The 19,754-nt window shown below is 34.9% G+C and overlaps 1 protein-coding gene across 5 annotated transcripts in view; it reads right to left on the reverse strand.

The window, feature by feature from the left end:
- ADGRV1 (adhesion G protein-coupled receptor V1) overlaps window positions 1-19,754 on the reverse strand; it is a 260,638-nt gene that overhangs the window by 182,781 nt on the left and 58,103 nt on the right. For all 5 annotated transcript variants that reach the window (XM_040655976.2, XM_015280551.4, XM_040655978.2 and 2 more), the window contains 21 exons: window positions 19,450-19,665; window positions 18,469-18,713; window positions 18,092-18,273; window positions 16,228-17,039; window positions 15,068-15,277; window positions 13,023-13,153; window positions 12,613-12,712; window positions 11,934-12,113; window positions 10,857-11,020; window positions 10,196-10,289; window positions 8,289-8,367; window positions 7,606-7,744; window positions 6,974-7,115; window positions 5,374-5,636; window positions 4,227-4,402; window positions 3,457-3,581; window positions 2,256-2,422; window positions 2,007-2,150; window positions 1,671-1,778; window positions 923-1,175; window positions 125-247 (listed from right to left, as the gene is read on the reverse strand). In XM_040655976.2, coding sequence (XP_040511910.1) covers window positions 125-247; window positions 923-1,175; window positions 1,671-1,778; window positions 2,007-2,150; window positions 2,256-2,422; window positions 3,457-3,581; window positions 4,227-4,402; window positions 5,374-5,636; window positions 6,974-7,115; window positions 7,606-7,744; window positions 8,289-8,367; window positions 10,196-10,289; window positions 10,857-11,020; window positions 11,934-12,113; window positions 12,613-12,712; window positions 13,023-13,153; window positions 15,068-15,277; window positions 16,228-17,039; window positions 18,092-18,273; window positions 18,469-18,713; window positions 19,450-19,665 — 4,053 coding nt within the window. The remainder of the gene's footprint in view (window positions 1-124; window positions 248-922; window positions 1,176-1,670; window positions 1,779-2,006; window positions 2,151-2,255; window positions 2,423-3,456; window positions 3,582-4,226; window positions 4,403-5,373; window positions 5,637-6,973; window positions 7,116-7,605; window positions 7,745-8,288; window positions 8,368-10,195; window positions 10,290-10,856; window positions 11,021-11,933; window positions 12,114-12,612; window positions 12,713-13,022; window positions 13,154-15,067; window positions 15,278-16,227; window positions 17,040-18,091; window positions 18,274-18,468; window positions 18,714-19,449; window positions 19,666-19,754) is intronic.

Here is a 19,754-nt window from a genome sequence, read left to right on the forward strand (position 1 = left end):
GATCACTGTTTATACTAACTTTTATGGTCTGAAAAATAAATACCACAAAAAAAGAGCATGTCTATTTCTACAGTTCCAGCATTATAAACTATGATTTACAGAAATATTTTCATTAAAATCTTACCTAAACCTGAAGGGGGCATGAAGACATGGATGATTCTGACATCATGCATTGGAAGAGACTGAAAGTGTCTAAAAGTAGACTGCCCTGTCTCCCAGATAAAAATTTCAGAAGAATTTCCAGATTCTACGAAGAATCAAAATAATAAAGATCACATTATTTGCCACTTTTTAGTCAAGTCACACACTAGTGACCCTTCAAAAGTCAGTGTTTGGTAGTTTTAATTATGAAGTAAGACAGATTATTTTTTCCCTTTTGTTTGGTGCATAAATCCATTGTATCAGTGATGCCGATGTGATAATTTATCCACTGACATCATTTAATGGCTTTAGTGCAAGTACTGACATGTATGAACACTAAAATTGAAACATGACAACTGCCAATTGCAAAGAAAAGCGTGAACTGCAACATAAACACCTAAGTAGCCACAGGGACAAAATGCCACCTATAATACCACACACATAATAAAATACATATATTCTTTGCTGACAAATTATCTCTGCAGAATAAAAAGCTCAGTATAGCTTAGAATGAGTGTGATCAGCAGGTAGATGAGTAGTTATTATCCCTAGTGTTGTTGGGAAAATGTTTGTTTTATAAGTATTTGAAAAAAAACACAGTGCTTTTATTTTCAGAGAGAAAAAGCAGAGATTACTTCAATAAAATATTTATTAGGGTTAAATTCTTACTGAGGATTGTCACCCCCCAATCCCTACCTGAAGTCCTTTACCACAAATGCCTTTGCTATTGAACAAACTCTCATATACTTAGTAAACTCTTTTGTTGTTTTCTGCTGAATACCTTTTGCAGTAATTAAATAGATATCAGATCCAGAAATCCAGGACTCCATATGTTTTACTTCTTTTTCTGGTACTTCACGAAGCCTCCTAAACTCATTATTCAACCACTGGTACAAGAGCATGTTTTGGCTGGTATTTGATAAAGAAACTAACATATACATAAAGCCTCCCCTAGGAAACAAGTCTATGTTCAGAACTCCATAAAGTGGAAGTTGATGATGCAGAAGAAATGTGTTTTTATTCCACTGGAAAATCTGTGGAAATATGAAAATTTTTCTTTATATATTTTTAATTAGCACTGAAAGAAAAGAAAGTAAATGACATGCCAAAAAAAAAAAAAAAAAATTGCAAAGATATACTGTGAACTAAATTCCTACTTTCTAAGGTGGACCATTTATTAAGACAAGTCCACTGGTAAGTAGCTGATAACTACCTTACTGCAAGCAGCTGTGCCTGCTCCCTGGATAAATAGGTTTACGTTCATAACATATTTTTGTCCTTTGCAGTGTACATGTTAAATTTTAAAAATGAAATAATGCTAGCAATAAAAACAAACCAGATGCAAGTTATATGCTCATGATGAGTATTCACACATACACACAAGCCTAAGAAAAAACGTATCAATTTATAACAGAATTAGAAGTAAGTTCTTTGAAATATATGCTCATAGATTTACTATTATTCTTCCATTTCTCCAACTAAACAAACTACCCACATTAGAGCCAGAGAAAACTGGAGAATATTCAAACCTGGATGGAACTGGAACTAGTTGGATGGCTCACAATAATCAAATAGTCTTCCTCCTCTACAGCAAAATGTTTCACATGTCTGGTATCCAGAACAGATAGAGTCTGCATCTGTGAGGGAAATTTGACATAAAAAGGGTGATTGTTTATTTGTATATGTATATATACAAATTTACTTATTAAAGTCATCTGGTATTTCAGAAATCCCAAAATATTTCAGCTCATAGAATGCTTTTTTTTTTTTTTTTTTTTTTGCATAACTTGGCTGGACTGGACAACCTTCCCAAGGTCCTGGCTAATCTATACTATTTTATGATTTTATAATTAAAATAGATTTACCCACAACAATCTGCGTCCAGGCATGAATGTATACACACTGTTGTCAGAAGCTCCCTGTCCAGCTCCTCCATGGCTAACCACAAGGTAAGAAGAACCACTGATTTGGTAAGACATGCAACTTTTAGGATTCCACACAGTGAAATTCTTTGAGAGGAATTAAAAAAAAGAAAAGAAAAAAGAAGTCAGACTGTGAATTCATTCCTTATTAACTAGCATCAAACACCATGGTGTTTGGAAACAAACATTTACCTCAACAGGAATAAATACTCCTTTCCACTGGTAGACAGTAGAAAATGTAGCCGGAGGCTCATGCAACAGAACACCATACAAGATTTCTCCTGAGGTAAAGAAACACCAACCAGACACCAACTCTTCCACAAAACTTTGCAAAACAGAAAGGACGCTGATTCCATCCCCTGAAAGGCAGTAAAAGAAAACACTGCTTACTGTTAGCTGACACTTGAAGTTCTTTCAATCCATGCCTTCTGCCAAAACCAGTATTAAGTGTCTTAGTACTCATTTTAAGTGTATGTAAATGCATAGAAACGGAATAATGCTGAGGATATAATTAGAGTTAAGCAGTAAAATTATTTTTCATTAGATTAGCTACATAGCAAGTAGTGAAAACAGTAACAAAGAAACTACAAGATGTTCATGTTTTGTTCTCATCTTCCTTCTCATTAACCAGGCAGTCATGCCACTAAGGCTCTTAAACTACTAAAGCTGTTCGGCCGGCTTACAGCAAAAAAGCACTGCTATTGAAACTAAATCTCAGGAGCTAAATTCCCTGTCCTACACAGAGGTTAGACCCATTGCTGAGAACAAAAGGATGTTGATCCATGTTCAAAATCAGGCATTTCAGTTTTTGTATTTCGGTTTCAGTCTGGATCAGGGATACACACATCAGTTGTGGAATAAAGATTGATTAGCACAGCAATAGGAAAAAGAGGGCAGAGATGGAAAGTTATCTTCCTTCAATGCAAGTGCAAATTTGAACAAGCTTGAAGTGGTCATTAGATGATAGCCTCCCACAAATGCATCATGATAGGCACACTGAAAGATAAGATAGAAAAGCACTGTCACAGCCTTTCGAAGTAATATTATGTTGGGTGTATGTAAAGCATGTCATTTATACTAAGTTAGAAAAATCAAGAGTTACAAATAGTAAATAAAAATATATACTTTTTTTTTTTTTTTAAGTGTAGTGACAGCGCTGTTCATGTTATCAGCAAAGATATTACTGAAACTCTGGCAGAAGAGGCTGATGGCAAGGTGACTCTTAAGCAGCTGAGCCATTTTATGCAATGAATCTTTACATACTCAGAGAACATATTCATTTAATCAAGCCTGAATGAAAGAATTTACATTCCAAAGTTAGATTTCCTGTGTTTGGTAGTTTCTTACTATCTCTGCTTCGACAAATTCAACATTCTTCATAAAGGAAACGTACTGATGCCAAATGCAGTGTTTGACTGTGTCTCCCACTCAATGCTCACAGATGTGTTGAGCCCATTAGTCCGTGAAACTTTTAAATAAGCTGTAGTGTTGGCTTCTTCAACGATAAGGAAATTTGTCCTAAATGTGAGAATCATAAAAAAATACATATATATATATATTTATTTATAATACATTATAAAATAAGATTTTTACAGAACAATTCCAGCTGCAGAAATAAAAAGAAAGCATCAGCAACTGATTTAGGATTAGCAATTAGGATTGCCCAATGTTTCTTACCCTAACGCTTTGGCAAAATCACAGGCAATACACCAAGATCTTTCACTAGTCTGAAATTTAATATACTATCTGTATGGTTTAAACTGAATGATTTTTTAAAATGTCATTCCATGTGGATCATTTGCTTCCTTCAGTAAAACTGTATTTTACGCATGCTAAAAAAATGTATATAAAGTATAAAATGTATGACTTCCTAGGTATTCATTTGACATATGGGGCTCTTAACATGGCTTCTGGTAGACTACTAGTGGAATGTATAGGCAATAATTGAGTATCGATATATGAAAAAATAATGTGATTATTAACAAGCCTTTTTAAGTATTTTCCTTTTGTTTAGCAGTAATAGTATTTGACCTTTCAAAGTTAAAAATGCTTTAAAATTAGGTTGCTGAATTTCTTTTATAACCAAAAACAAAATTGTAAAGAGATATAATCTCTTTTGAATATGATAAACTATCTTGTTTTTACTCAATCTGTTTACAGTACCTATTAGAAACTGGATAGATGCTGAAAAGCCCTAGGGGAGCCTGGTTCTGTAAAACAGTAATCATGGTTTCCACTCTTGTGCCTAATCTGGCTCCTCCAGTTGGATTGAACAGGGTGACAATAAAGTGCTCATCCATTTCTGGTTCTTCATCTAGTATTGCAGAAATATGCAGTGTCTGACAACAAAAAACAAGCATACAATGTTATTGAGACATGACACAATTCTAATAGAAAGTGACACCTTTTATTTCTCTCACTGTAAGGCTCTGGATAGCACAAAAGAGAATAGCAGTTCATAAATCTGGACAGATAAATCAGGTAAGGATAGATTAGGCCGAGGTATTAAAGTCATCCTTCTGGTGGCTTCCATTGGTACAACTCCACTTTTTTTTTTCCTTTAAATTTCTCTCTTCAAAGCCTACAACACTCTGAAATTCAATTTTAAATTTCGATTCTTACTTCTTATTTTTTTTGTCCAATTACTCCATATATTTCTTGGTAGTGTACAGTCACCCTTCAGCTATGACTGTAACTTGGTTAAGATGGTTTTAATTTACTTTAGTTGGAAACTAAGTTGTCTCTAGGGAAACAGGAAAAACCTGGTGTTGGTGCTGGGAAAAGGGAGAAAAAAAGGAAAAAATAAAGGGATATTTGAAGTATTCTCTCCTCTCAATGCCTCTTTCTTTCTCTTTCACCACTGTGCAGGAGAAGGCAAGGCAGCCACAGATTAACAAAGAACAATCTGGAGAAAGTTAGGTGTTCCACGTTAATTTCGGGCTCATTCTCCAGATAACCTGAACAAGTAAAAATTACAAGGCACAAATATCTCTGTTATATGGAATAAAAAAACTAGTAATGATGCACTTGGAAATAATACAGAATTTGCAGTGTTTTATACTCCTGTTTACTTTCACATTAAATCATATTTAGTGACTGTTTTAAGAAATATCTAAAGACAAACCCATTTAACTTTCATGCTCTTCCACATAAGATAATGACAAGAAGTTAGTATCAGCTCATGAATCAATGTGCTTTGTGAATGAAGAAAAAAAAAAAAAAAAAGGAGACAAAGTTCAGATACTTTTTAAATCTTTCCAACAAACTCAAAAAGGCCTCCTTCACATTTTAATAATAACTAGCGTATTACCTTCAATCTGACTCCCTCTTCCAGCACAACGTATCCTTGAGAAGGGGTCAAATCCACTGATGGCTCTGAAGAATTAATTTCACTTACAAGATATTGAACAGTCACAGTACCAAATATTCCTTGAGGAGGTTCTCTAATAATATTCAATACCGCAACACTTTCCATCAAATGGATGGCTGTTTGCTCTCTCAAGAAGAAGTGATCACTGTTATTGAATGACAAAACTCCATGGGCATCATCATTGGCAAGTATAGTGATTGTAGCTTTTGAGAAAAAAAACAATGAAAATATTGTTAATTGGCATAGCAAAATATAATCACAGATATATACTAACATAATACATAATGTAAACCAAAATCTTCCTCTACATGCATTCTCCCTTTAATGTATATATTATGCCTGTATGTCCATATGAACCTGAAGGGAGTAAGCAGGCATTTCACTTTAACTAGGAAGATGTATATGTGGGAAGAATATAGCCCATCCTAGAAAAGGATTATAAAAATCTAAAAAGGCCTCAGTTTAGTGAGGCAGTTTCTTGCTTTCTGATTTTACATAAAACATCAATTTCCCAGATTTCATTAGAAAGTTCTTAAAAATTCACAGTCACAGAATCACAGAATGTCACACAACCTCTCTGGACAGCCTGTTCCAGTGTTCTGTTACCCTCACTATGAAGTTTTTTCTCATATTTATGTGGAACTTCCTACGTTCCAGCTTGCACCCATTGCCCCTTGTCCTATCATTGGATGACACTGAGAAGAGGCTGGCTCCATCCTCCTGACACTCATCCTTTACATATTTATAAACATCAATGAGATCACCCCTCACTCTCCTCTGAGCTAAAGAGACCCAGCTCTCTCAACTTTTTCTCATAAAGGAGATACTCTACTCCCTTAATCATCTTTGTGGTTCTGCACTGGACTCTTTCAAGCAGCTTCCTGTCCTTCTTGAACTGAGGAACCCAGAACTGTACACAATATTCCAGATGCAGTCTCACCAGGGCAGAGTAAAGGGGGAGGAGAACCTTCTTCACCCTACCAACCACACCCATTCCAATATACCCCAGGATACTATTGGCCTTCTTGGCCATAAGGGCACAGTGCTGGCTCACTGGAAGAAAAGGGTTTTACAATGGGAGCTGGCAGAGCTCTGACACTGACAGAGCTTCAGTCTCAGCCTGAAGAAGGGTGGGGTGGGACTGAAACCAGGGTCACTACAAAGGAGCCTGAACATAACATGCCAGTGCTTGTGGAAGAGGAATGTGCTAGTAAGATCTCTCAGTCTTGTGTCTTTGTGAAGGAGGAGAATGACGTACAATTTCAGGAGGGTTGGTGTGAGGGTGGTTACTATGGAAATACCTGAGTATGGTCAAGAGGGTATTAGCGCTCCTCCCACCCAAAAGGTGGCCCAGCTGAGGTTCATTTACTCTAATGTATACAGTACGGCTAATAAACAGGAGGAGCTGGAGGCCTCCAAAGGAGTATGTTCACCATGGTAGGGCAACAGAGTTTTGTGAAGATATGATTATTCAGAAAAATGAAACTAAAATGATTGCTGTAGAATTCCAAAGAATGAGAACATTAAAAGTAAGTTTTACCTGTTGTGTTCTCCCCTAACTCCAGCCCCAGAGAGGGATTTGTTAAGATTAACTGGAACTTCTCATCACCTTCAGGAGTCTCATCATCAAAAATCACGACAACAATAGACTTATTCCTTTCTCCATCAGCAAAAAAAAGAGTCTATCATTGAAACACACAAAGCATTGAATACTTACAGCAGGTAATACCATACAGAATTTTTAAAGTATGGTAAACAGAATTCTATTAAATAGAAAAAAAGAGGAGGAATGTGAAGAGCCACACTCTCTCTGTCCCTTATTAATTGATTGAAACAGAAATATAGAATCACAGCACATCACAGAACTAGGACAAACAAGAGTAATTTACTTTGAAAGTTCAGTTGTAAAAAATCTTATATGGAAAAGCTTTTATGTCTAAACAAAATTAAATTTGAGATAGATGTTTGGAAGTCTATATTGTGCTTATACTGAAAAAAATATTTAAAAATAAAGAATTTTTTTAAATTATTTTATGTCTTTTTGTTCAAAGAAATTGAAAGAACGTGAAGTATGTAGCTGCACTACCAATCATTCTGCAGAATAACTCAGTAGATTTTATTTTAAGAAAGCTGTAGGAATGAAAATTACTAGGATTAGAGTTTACTGCTTACCCTTGAAGTCACATAAAAATCCAAACCCAGCTGGGCCTCCAAATTTTGGGCATAAAAAAATACAGAGACATTGCCGTATGATCCTCTGTTTCGGTAAGCCATTATTGTTAGATTCCCATGAGATTCACTAACTTCAAAACTAAAATAAAAAGCAAGAAAAAGTCTCAATATTCACTATGTTCTTATTAATTAGATTCTAAACAATTCCCTACATTACAGTTGTCTAATATAACCTTTTAGCCTTTCTTTATTATCTAAATTGAATTAAGGTTGTGGTTTTTTGCTGGTAAAAAACTGGGAGATTAAGGAAATCTATCTATACACAGTTCATGTTCATGCATGTGTTCTTTCCAGCTTCTTGTAATTAGTCTAATAAAAAGATGTGGGAGGTTCAAGAATGTATGCTTACACAAACAGAGAAGCTGGAACACCTGCTGCAGGCAAATTCTCTATATTAAAGGACAACAGTGAAAGCAGGTAAGTAGGAAAGTAGCAAGAGAAGTCTAAGCAAATATTCAGTAAATGTTTGTTTTCAGTGTGGAAATCTTCTACTCTCTGTCTAATGAACTGAATAATGTTTTGCTATCTCAAAGGTATGGCACTATCTTTAACGGGAGCTTTACTGTTAACTTAAAAAGAAAACGGGCAACTCTAATATCTAATCTCGTACAGGCTCAACTTACTTGGTACCTTCCCATTCAATTACTCCTCTTACACCATCATTAGCGTCAATAATAATTTGAGAAGCCAAACCTTCCACGTCTAAAAGGCAAAACAGAATGACAAAAATGAAAGAACAATGAAATCAAGTTTCAATATTTTCAGGAATTAACAGAAGTGTTTCTTCAATCTCTACCAATTTCACAGTGATTTCCAAAATATAGAGGAGTAAATAGGAGTAGAGAAATGTAACTGGAAAGGCTCAGAGAAGGAGGCCTTCCTACTTGAACTGCAATACGTTGCCTTGAACTGCAACTGTTACATTTAATAATGCATATGAAAAAAGAATAACTAAAGAAAATTCAGCAAATACAGCACATAAACACTTGGATATACTAAAAGCTAGATTTCTCAGGGAATCTTAATTTGTCTTCATTGTATCCATTTATTATGATGAAGTTCAACATTTCATAGACTATGCTATTCTGAATATGAGATAGTAATTGAGTAAAATAAATTATCCAGTATTTCATTTTCTATTCATGCTTCAGTGCCTCATTATACACCTTAATGGCACACAACTCACAAAAAAAAAAATTATTATTATTAATCTATTTGTTGTCTATTAACGTTCTGTAAATTTCTATTGCTTCATAAAGACATGTATGTCTTTACAATAAGCCTGACATAATAATTGAATGTATCACAGTGTGAAAACACTGAATAATAGCTTAACGTCTACTAGCTTCAAGAACTCGACAGTTAGAACTTGATTCTTTTGCAAAAAAATACAGCCTTAATTTGTTCAGATAACAGCACCACATGACCACCTTAATTTATTTCAACTCACTTTTTATAAACTGTATCTTACTTTCTAAAATCAACCTGACTTTATAGAGTCTGCAGGAAATATACTACAGTTAGATCCATAGGAAAGATTTTTATCAATTCAGATAAAACAATTAAAAGTAGGTCATTGCCATAAATCTAAACATGTCAGTATAAGGCAGAGACGAAGATGAGTGATAGCTCTACAGTGACAGCAAAAATAATAATGAGGTGTAGAAATCCTGAGGGACTGCTAGCAATTACCAGCATTTCTGTGTGACTTCTAACCCACATTTTGTCTTATCACTTTGAAGGCAGATCTGTTCACCTGGGATCTGTAGTAGTTTGCCATCAACATCACACCTCTTATTCTATGTCTGGCATCCCAACCTTCCCTTGATCATCTACTTCCTACCCTCCTACTCCTTTAACATTTTAGGATCAACTAATCAGAGCTCGTTATCTACAAAACAGCTACAAGTTTTGAAAGTTACCTTTCAATCTGTAACGAATTAACTCAGTCACTTCTATAAGCATGCAAAGAAAAAGGAAAAGAGTCAAAGAAGATGTTTGAAAGAATAGTCGTTAGTATCATAGGATAGTCCAAATGTTCTTAAGTCAATGACAACTATTCACTGAATTCAGAAGCAGAAGAATGAGGAAATAAATGACATATGAAGATCATTGAAACAATAAGAAAACCAGCATATGGTTCCTAAAAGTAAATAGGACAAAAGAGGAGTTAAAAGAGATTTTTAAAGGAATGAACAGAATAACCAAATTAAGTAATTTTTTTTGACATTTTTGCTAGGTACTTTGTAATAAAAATCAGATGAAGACACTGACATTAAACTTTTCAGGTAATTGTGCTTTCCAACTGATAATTAGTAACTACTCTATGAAAATTACTTTATATTCTCCTCATAGCCTGTGGAGGAAACAAGTATAATAATGAATATATTTTTTGTATTCTACAATGTTTATTTCAGATTATCATGTCTTATCTTGGCATAGTTGGTAAGTAAGTGAAATAATGATAATTTCCCAAAATCATATGAGGCATAAAAAAGGAAAAAATACAATTTTATATATGATGGCTTACCCAGCCTAGGTGGGGATGAAATCGAGTGGTTCATGATGAGTTCCACTGAAGTTAAATTAACCAAGAAGAATTCTTGCACCTCTGGTATATCATCCTGCAAAACACAAATACAATACATACTCTTTTCATTTTTCTTTAAGAAACTCACATAAGTTAACAAAGAAACAACATGCTTGAAGTCTCTAATATCACAGTGATGACAGAATTCATTTATTATTCTATTTTCCTGAAAAGAAATCTATTGGGTGTAAAACTGATTCTTGTGAAACAATTATGAAGCGAGACATTGTATTTCATGAAAAGATCCTTTGGTGACACTAAACTACTCTTGCAAATGTATTACTGCCCAATGTTAAAGGCATAAATCTCAAATACTAAGAAAGTAAAAGCCTATATCCAGCAAAGCATACTGTTTTAAATAGTAACTGATAATAACAGATATTTAGTAAAGCTTTAATGAGACAGCTTTATTTCATTTATGCACAGGTGTAGCTGATTTCTGTGACTGTTTGTTGTCCTGTGTTCTTAATATTAAGACTGAAACCATCTTTCTAAATGACAATGAAATTAATACATAGCTTCCAGTAATATATAGGCGTCAAGCTTTAGTTTCCAAACTATTCCTCTGTTGAAGTATAGAACGAAAAATTTTATTGCTTACCTCCAGAATAGTAATATTTATGGCAGCTGATGTTTCTCCTTCTTCTAAAATCAGTGAGCCAGAAGTAGGTATATAATCATCTCCAGGTTCAGCCAAGGTTGGTTCTGTCTGATTACTTACAGAGAGCAATCCTGTAACTGTGGCATACGTAACATTGATAGTACCTGTTGAATTTGTGAGGGGGAAAAATTTAAAATCGATTTTTATACAATGTTCACTGGAATTGATATAGAAAAGAGATCAATTCCTCATCCAAAAGAAATAAATAGACTAACTGCAAAACAGAAGGATTAAAAGATTAAGCCAAAGTACATTGGAGCTAATGGACTTTTGTTACTGCATCAATGTGCTTTCAATCTGGCCTTTGCTGGCTTGTGGAACAAAATTTCAAAATCATCAGGATGAAATATATTCAAACATTTGAAGTTCTACAGATATAAATATTGCTGAAGTGCTACAAAATGAGACATCCCATGTATTATTAACACCAGTTTTTGCACAAAAGATAGGTTTCAGGAATGGCTGTTACCAAAGAAAAGCTCTACAGACAGTGCTCGGAAACACATCTTAATAAGTCTACCTTGTTTCCCAGACAGATTGACTTAAACTTAAACAAACAAGCAATCAAAATCAGGGGACACACATAAATATTACCAAATGGAAGAGTTAAACATTTTTAGAATAAAGTCATCTCTGGCAGAGTAAATCAAGTAGTAAACATTAAAAGAGTGATTCTAAAGATTAAATGGCATATGAAAAAAAAAGCTATTTTGTATGAAATAAGATATAAGGGATAAAAGAGTCTTATTTAATAAATAAATAATGATGACTATCTGAACTTAGTAGGAGATCTTGCATATGCCACAGCTTTCAGACTCCTTGCTGTATAAATGAGGGTTATTGCTAAAGTTTTGGTTAATATCTAGTTTCCGAGCCCACAGTAAGAAGCTTAGATGTTCTGAACTTATTAACTGTATCCAAAACATTTCCAAACTTTACAGCCTCACTATCATAACTGTTATTTGCCTAATGATTATCAAAACAAAACTTCCTTTCTCTTAGAGTTATTATACAGACCTAGGGATCCAAATTCTCTGTTAATAAAAAGCTGAATTGTTTTGTTTTCTTCTGGACTTAAAACTACCCTGGATGTGGAAGCAAAATTCAGGACTCCATGTGGTTCATCACTAGCTTCTACTGTTAGAACAGCTTCATATCCTTGACTATCCAAAACAGCAGCACCTGTAGGAGAAACTCCTGCAAGAGAATCAATGGACTGCAGTGAATAAAGCATGAAGAATTTTTTTTTTTTTTTGTCTTTTACCACTGTTGATATTATATTCAAATGACAGCCAGCAGCCATCCAAAAATAATAAAAACAATGCTCAGTGAAGCTTATGGATGATGTGAGACGTATATATGCACATATATTTACTTTCTATAACAAACACAGGAACATACAGTCTCATCAGAAATTGTATGCATACCAGGCATAAAGTCACAACAATGGATTAAGAAATTAGAAAATTTAATAGGCCAGTACTAACAACTTCTCTAAGTACACTCTATTTTAAAAGGAAAATTTTCCCAGGACTTACTGGGAAACCTTAAAAGCTTAAAAACTATGTTCTCTTTCCATACTTTGCACCAGTTGCAGTTTGTTTAGTCCTACACTTCCAAAATGAATTAATAAATATGAAAATATTATATTTTTAAATGGTATTTTAAAGATGTATCAGGCATAGTTCTGCACTACCTTCTGTTTTGATGTTGTACAAGATGATTTGGTATTCTTCTTTTTCTTCAGGAATATGGTCATCCAGCAGATGAATATACAATGTTGTATTCAACATTCCCTATAATATTAAATTCAATTGTCATTATTGTATATATATATATGTTGTGTATATATATGCAAATATGTATTGTATAGATATAAAACACAACTAACATCATTATGGCATGTATTTCTAACAACACCTTCAAGAAATGTTAAGTTGAAGTATCAAGAACTGAAAGCTCCCTCCAACTTGGAAGTCCAAGAGTAAGAGAGCAAGTAAATAATCAGATAAAGAAACAAAGATTATTAAAAAATCTCAATATTTTCTCCACCCAGCTGTAATTACTGGATTTTCATGTAGATAACACCACTGATTATGGACTTACCTCAGCAAAAAAAAGTATTCCAGAATAGGTTTCAAAATTTTGTTTTACATTATGCCCTACTATCTTCCACTCAACTGTAACATTTCCAAGTCCTGGAGCAGTTCTTACAATATGGAATTGCAGTTGTTCTCCTAGGAGTAAAGGACAAGATGCAACAATTTGGGGTCTCCTACATAACAGTTACAAAAATGAGAAGTCAAAAACAAATATCATACAGTTAAAATGACCTTTCTGAAAGACATTCATATTTTTAATTGTTTCATAGTTGTCATATAAAACATCTACATGTAATAATGACAAGAAAAACCCTGATCTAAACCTTTTCTTCTAAGTTTTATCTTTGTTAGCTCACATGTAGAAAGAAGTACAAAAATATGAGGGAACTTGGAACAGATGAAAAACTTAGAAGGTGCACAGTCCAAAAAGCACTCATAAACAAAGCAATATCAGTCTGTGAAATGCACAAAATAGTAAGTGCTGTATGTACCAGTCAGAACAAAAATAGTCTTTTAATACAATTCCCTGGCAATGAATAAACATTATCCTAACATTTGTACAGTCTTGTGACTTTATATAATGCATGCAGAAAAAATGCCTATAATTATCTCTAAGTCCTATGTGAGCCTGAACTTGCAAATATCATAAGCATCAGAAATGAGTCATAAAATGTTAATTTCTTATAATTTCTGAGTTAATCAGTATTGACTGTAGGGTACATGTACAGTAAGTGAATATTATGGTATTTTGCACATTTAACATTTAACCCTCAAAGCAAAAAGAGCAAACCTCTTAGAAATCTTTGTAAGAAGTAGAGAATACAGCTTTAAACTTGCAATCTATTATACAACTAATATTAAATATTTTCAATGTGGATGTGAAATTTCCATGTTATATCAACATGGAATAGATTAGCAGGCAAAACTGGTAATATTATGCAATACATTCACAACAGAGGACAGATGCTTATTTATAATAGGTAGGGATATTGCATCCATATTTCACAAGCACCTTTCAGGTACACAAAATAGATGTTTCAGAAAAAGTATAGACATCACAAGGATTCCACTTCTACAGTCATATATCTGAGGTTAGACTCCTCGGATGGACATATGACCCAGTGCATAGACATATGACCCAGTGTAGCACTGCACTGAAATTAATTATATCCTATTTGAGAATTCTGCATATCCATTAGAAACAAATAAATACTTAACAGAAAAATGGTTTGCTAAAAACACAAGACAAAGTTTTTTTAATATAACTTTATAAAATACAGTGTATTTTCACTGACCTGGGAAAAAGTACTTTATGACAGAGAAAGCCAATCCACTATAATCCAAACACTGAAGTCCAATACATCCTTTTTACATACTTCAAGTATGTAGTTACTGACCCAGGTTTCCTCATCAACTTTTGTATCCGTACAGAAATATTACTGTGAATTCTAACTGATTTCTGAATGTTAAATGTGCTACTAGACAAATACCAACTTTTGTAAAGAGCAGATACTGCTCAGCCTGGAGAAGAGAAGGCTCAGGGGGAATCTCACCACTCTATAAATTCATGAAGAGGGTGTGCACAGAGGATGCAGCCAGTGTCTGTTCAGTGGTGTCCAGTGTCAGGACCAGAGGCAATGGGCAAAAACTGGTGCACCGGAGGCTCCCTCTGACTATGAGGCAGCATCTCTGTGCTGTGCAGGTGATGGAGCAGTGGCACAGACTGCCCAGAGAGGCTGTGGTGTCTCCTCCCTGGAGATCTCCAAAAGCCACCTGGACATGGGCCTGAGCACCCTGCTCTGTGTGTCCCCACTGGAGCAGAGTTGGGGCCAGATGGCCTCCTGATATGTCTGCAACCTTAACCATTCTGTGATTCTCTAAACACTTGCAAGAGTTTAAAATTCAAATTAATTCATGCCTTGTATGTGATTATTCTCTTACTGCTGGCATTCTCTGAACAGTGAAATAATCACTGTGAGTTGTTATCAACGGAAAGCACAAAGATGGAAACCAATGTTAAACTGAGCATGGTCAACACTAAAGACTCACCTTCACGACCAATAACTGATCTTGAGGCTGTATGGAAGCTTATAATTCCTGCCACATTATCACTTGCTAGAATAATCACTGTGACAGTGTCAAAACTGGGCAGAATCCGACTTCCTCCTTCAGTATGAATAAGGCTGATTTTGATACTTTCATTATCCTCTGGCTCTGGATCATCTAAAATGGTCAGCACAGCCATCTTTTTTGTTTCACCTACACAGAGTAGAATTCATATAAATATACACGTGCACATGGATATCACCTTGGAAATAGATAATGATCTCAATTTGAAAGGAAATATTCATGAGAAAAAAAAACTACACAGAAGTGTATGAATCATCCTTACTTACCTTGCTAGACGTTTACTGAATGCCATTATGAAGCTTCATTCAACTATTTTTGAACAGTCACTTTAGGCCAATAAAATTATCACATTATACATTCATACTATATAGAAATTAACAATATAGGAATTATTTTTAATGTCCAAAATTTTTTATTTGCATAACATATTTTTTGTATTTAAAATGTAACTTAGAAGAGAGGGAATGTTATTCTTTTTTAAAAAGCCATTCTTTCCAAATTAGCAAGTTCCTAAGCTCTCTGATAAACCATATGCATAAATGTGTACACTTAATTTAAATATATTTACTGTGCCGGGGAATGCATTAAAATGGGCTGTCATTATGTTAGTTCCTGTTTTTGAGACTATCAAAGAAAAATAATATAAGTAGGAAACACTATCAATCTCTAATCTCCATATATCCAAAAAATTTAGTATACAATCCAGTTGTGCAGTGCACATGCAGAAGCCAGCTGTGTTTTATAGTTATGAGAGTATCAATTTACAAAGTACACATTTTTTCTGCTACATTGTCTTTCAAAATAGTTGTAGAGCAGCTTTGACTGTACTCATTCACCACTAGTGTAATTATAAGCCAGCCTCAAAATCATGGCCAGCAGAAAAAGAGAAACCAACTTTTGCATTTAGATGATTTATCAAACTAGCCATTCTCTTTTACATGCATGTCCTGCACATTGAGGGAGATGAAGCCTAAGAATAAGATGTTACTTGTAAGAACATCCAAAGAATTGTGTACTTGGGTTCTTTTTGCTTTTTGTTAGTCTTATAAAAGAGAAACCAATGCAAAATCATGCCTCACCTTCAGCAAACACCAGAGTCTCACCAACACCTATAAAATCCACGTTTGGGGTAGCAGTTCCACCAGTTACATGCCATTGCACTGTCACTTGTCCCAGGCTGCCTTCTGTTCTGTGTATCATTAGCTGCACGCTGGCCTGAGGACGTTCCTCTACTTCAACATACAGGCCCTTCTCTGATGCATTGGGACTTACACTGTAGATCTTAAATACTCCAAATGCATCTCCATTCATCATTATGATAACCGTGGAAGTATTTGGCTGTCCTATAGTTGGCTGATTTTTTAAGCTGGCTGAAATGTTCATTAGTTCAACTTTCAAAAGGGTTATGGTGAATTTCTCATCCAGTTCTGGCAGATCGTCAGGCAGTATTATAACTGTGAGATTTGCAAATTCTTCCCCTTCCTCCATTATGGCCCACTGTCTTGTAACAGGTTGATAATCACTGCCAGCAATGGCTTGTGTGCTCAAGAGAGTGAATGCACTAGTACAGTTTTTCTTGTAGGTCCAGAATCCTGAAGTGTTAGTTAAAGGGCTGATCTCCGATGTCAGCCAAAGGCAGAGAGGAATCCCAGACGTATTGGAAAATGTAAAGGCTGAACAAGCTTGTTCTTTTAGGCACTGAGTTGCGCAGACATACACTGGGTCACTTGCTGCTGACACATTCACTCTGGTCTTGGATGGTTGGTCAGGAATTCCTTGTACAGGAGACTCATAATAGGCCAAGATATCCTGACCTTGCTCAACAGCAAGAGCTACAATGTCAGTCTCAGATGTGCTGTAGAAAATCTGCAGCTGACCAAATCTTCCCTCGCTAAAAGATATTGAATAAAGAAAGTATTGTTAGTTTACAAAGTCTGTCTAATACTCTGTTTCTTTGTTAAGAATACAAGTGAAAAAAAAAATGACTGGCCATTTCTGAATTGATGAAAAATTACAAATAATGGATTAAAATGCATTCTTTTGAATCTAGTACCAAAGTAACTGTGGGTTTTTTGTTTGCTTGTTTGCTTGCTTTGTGGATGGCAGGCTCAATTGTTTATAGCTTGTGTAATACTCTGTTAAGAATGCATAATAGTAAACATTTCTTTCTAGGAACTAGCTCTATCTTTTTAGGACTTGATAGCTGTCTTCACTGGTAACAAAGAAAAAGCCAGTGCTGTCCAGCCTGGTCATCTTTCCTTTAAGATCACAGAATCAGAGAATGGCCTGGGTTGAAAAGGACCATAATGATCATCTAGTTCCAACCCCCCTGCCACAGGCAAGGTCTCCATCCACTAGACCAGGATGCCCAGACCACATCCAGCCTGGCCTTGAATACCTCCAGGGATGGGGCATCCACAACCTCCTTGGGCAACCTGTTCCAGTGCATCACCACCCTTTGAGTGAAAAACTTCCTTCTAATATCTAACCTAAATCTACCCTGTCTCAGTTTAAAACCATTCCCCCTTGTCCTATCACTATCCACCCTTGTAAACTGATCACATACATAAATCTTGTTTTCCTTTTTTATTTCAGTTCTGCAAGTGTTGGCTTATTTTGTCATTCAGTTCAAATCACAAGAGCAGGATATTGAGCAGGCCTAAATAATCTGATGATTAAATGGATAAAAAGAATCTTCACATACATTGTGTACAGAAAGTTTATGTTGTACAGTCCAATGTATATTACATTTAAGTAATTTATGTACATTCCTAATAAGCAGACATCTATTTCGGAAACAATGTATATGAAATGAAAATGTGTTGAGCTGGCAGATAGAAGAACTGATGCAAATATTTATATGAAGAGGAGCATGAAATTTGACATTATGGCAAAGATAAAAGTAAAGAAAATTATAATTTTAAATAAAGTAAACGTACAAACCTTCGTCTGACTGTTATGTTTGCAAGCAAATTTCTTTCTAGTGGCTCCTGGATTCGATATAAGGATTGATGGAAGAAAACTGTGCCATAAGGATTATCATTGGCAGGTATTGTAATTTTTGCCATGCCATCTACCCCAATAGCACCACCATTGGAGGCCTGAGTTAATACTACAAGGACAACCTCAAGAAGAAAAAAAAGAAAAACAATTAATGCAGCTAAACAATTTATGGTATTTCTAACAATAATCATAGGCTAAGTATAAAAGGAACATCCTATACTTCCTTGCCAGAACATTTACTGTTTTCCATTACAGATATTTTGACAACAATTTAAAACTCAAATAATGTTCAAGAAAGATATAACTGCTTTATTTACTTCATCTATTTCTGGAACATCATCAGCCAGGATTTCCAACAGTAGCATCTGAAAGGTTTCTCCAGGAGCAAAAGTAATATTGCCTGTAGCAAACTGCAGGTCAGCATGAGCAAGATGTCCATCTATAGTAGCAATCCAGTGAACAGTCACATTACCAAGGGTCCCAGCATTGCGGATTACTGGCAGATCTATCGGTACTGATCCAAATTCAGGCTCCTCCACAGTGAATTCAGTGATCTGAAAAACTACAATCCAGCACAGAGATATCTATTACGTTAGTCATAATATTTCAAGTAAAAATATCATCCTTCTTTGTATATAGTGTTATTTCACTTGATTATGAAGGTAAATCACAATCAACCAAGTTTAAATCAAAAACTGAACTTTCAGTATTAGTATTTTCATTTACTGAGAAAATTAGCATGCAAATTAAGCCTTCGCTTCTCTTCCCAAAACTTTATTCTACCACATCCTTTGTTCAACGCGAGCCATGAGATATTTCTAAGCTCTTCAAAGACACACTGGTAATGATTTCCAGTGAGGAAATTTTTAGCATGACAGCCTGCTTTGTTTAAATACGTAGTAAAAAAACAGACTAAACTATTTAAACAGGCATTGGCATGTAGACTTTGGCTTAAATCTATTGCAGGAATGCAGCATTTAGAATAAATAAAAAGGTGTTCTGTTTGTTGTTGTTGTTTGTTTGTTTGTTTGTTTTAAGTAATTTAAAATCTACGCATCTCTGTTGGAAGACTTCAAAATCCATTTTCCGTTCACTAAGGAAAAGAAATCAAAATATGAACTGACTGTTCATTCCATCTTGCAGCATTAAAGCACCATTATCCCTTCATCATATGTTTCATTTTAAGTTTATTTTACTTTGTCCTTTACTATCTTCAAACAGACCTCCTCTTTGTCTTCACAGAATCACAAATCTGTAGTAAAAATGTTAATGGAAGAGAGAAAATGGGCAAGACTCACCAAAAGATCCAAATGGATCATCAGAAGCCTCGATGATTATGATTGCCCTTGTCAAAGATCCAAGCAAGGCTCCACCTGTTGTTTGATTCAGCAGCTGAACATAAAAGGACTCCTCAATTTCAGGATTGATATCATTAATTATATAAATTGGCACAGCTTTACTTGTTTCTCCTTCTAGTAAGACAACATCTGATGAGGCTACACTGTAGTCCTCTCCTAGATTTGTAGATTAAAAAGAAATCAAAAACAATAAAAACATAGAAGAATATTAACATATTTTGCCTTATAATGGAACACCACTAATA

The sequence above is a fragment of the Gallus gallus genome, chromosome Z (assembly GCF_016699485.2).
Source record: "Gallus gallus isolate bGalGal1 chromosome Z, bGalGal1.mat.broiler.GRCg7b, whole genome shotgun sequence".
In the NCBI taxonomy this organism is placed as follows: Eukaryota; Metazoa; Chordata; class Aves; order Galliformes; family Phasianidae; genus Gallus; species Gallus gallus.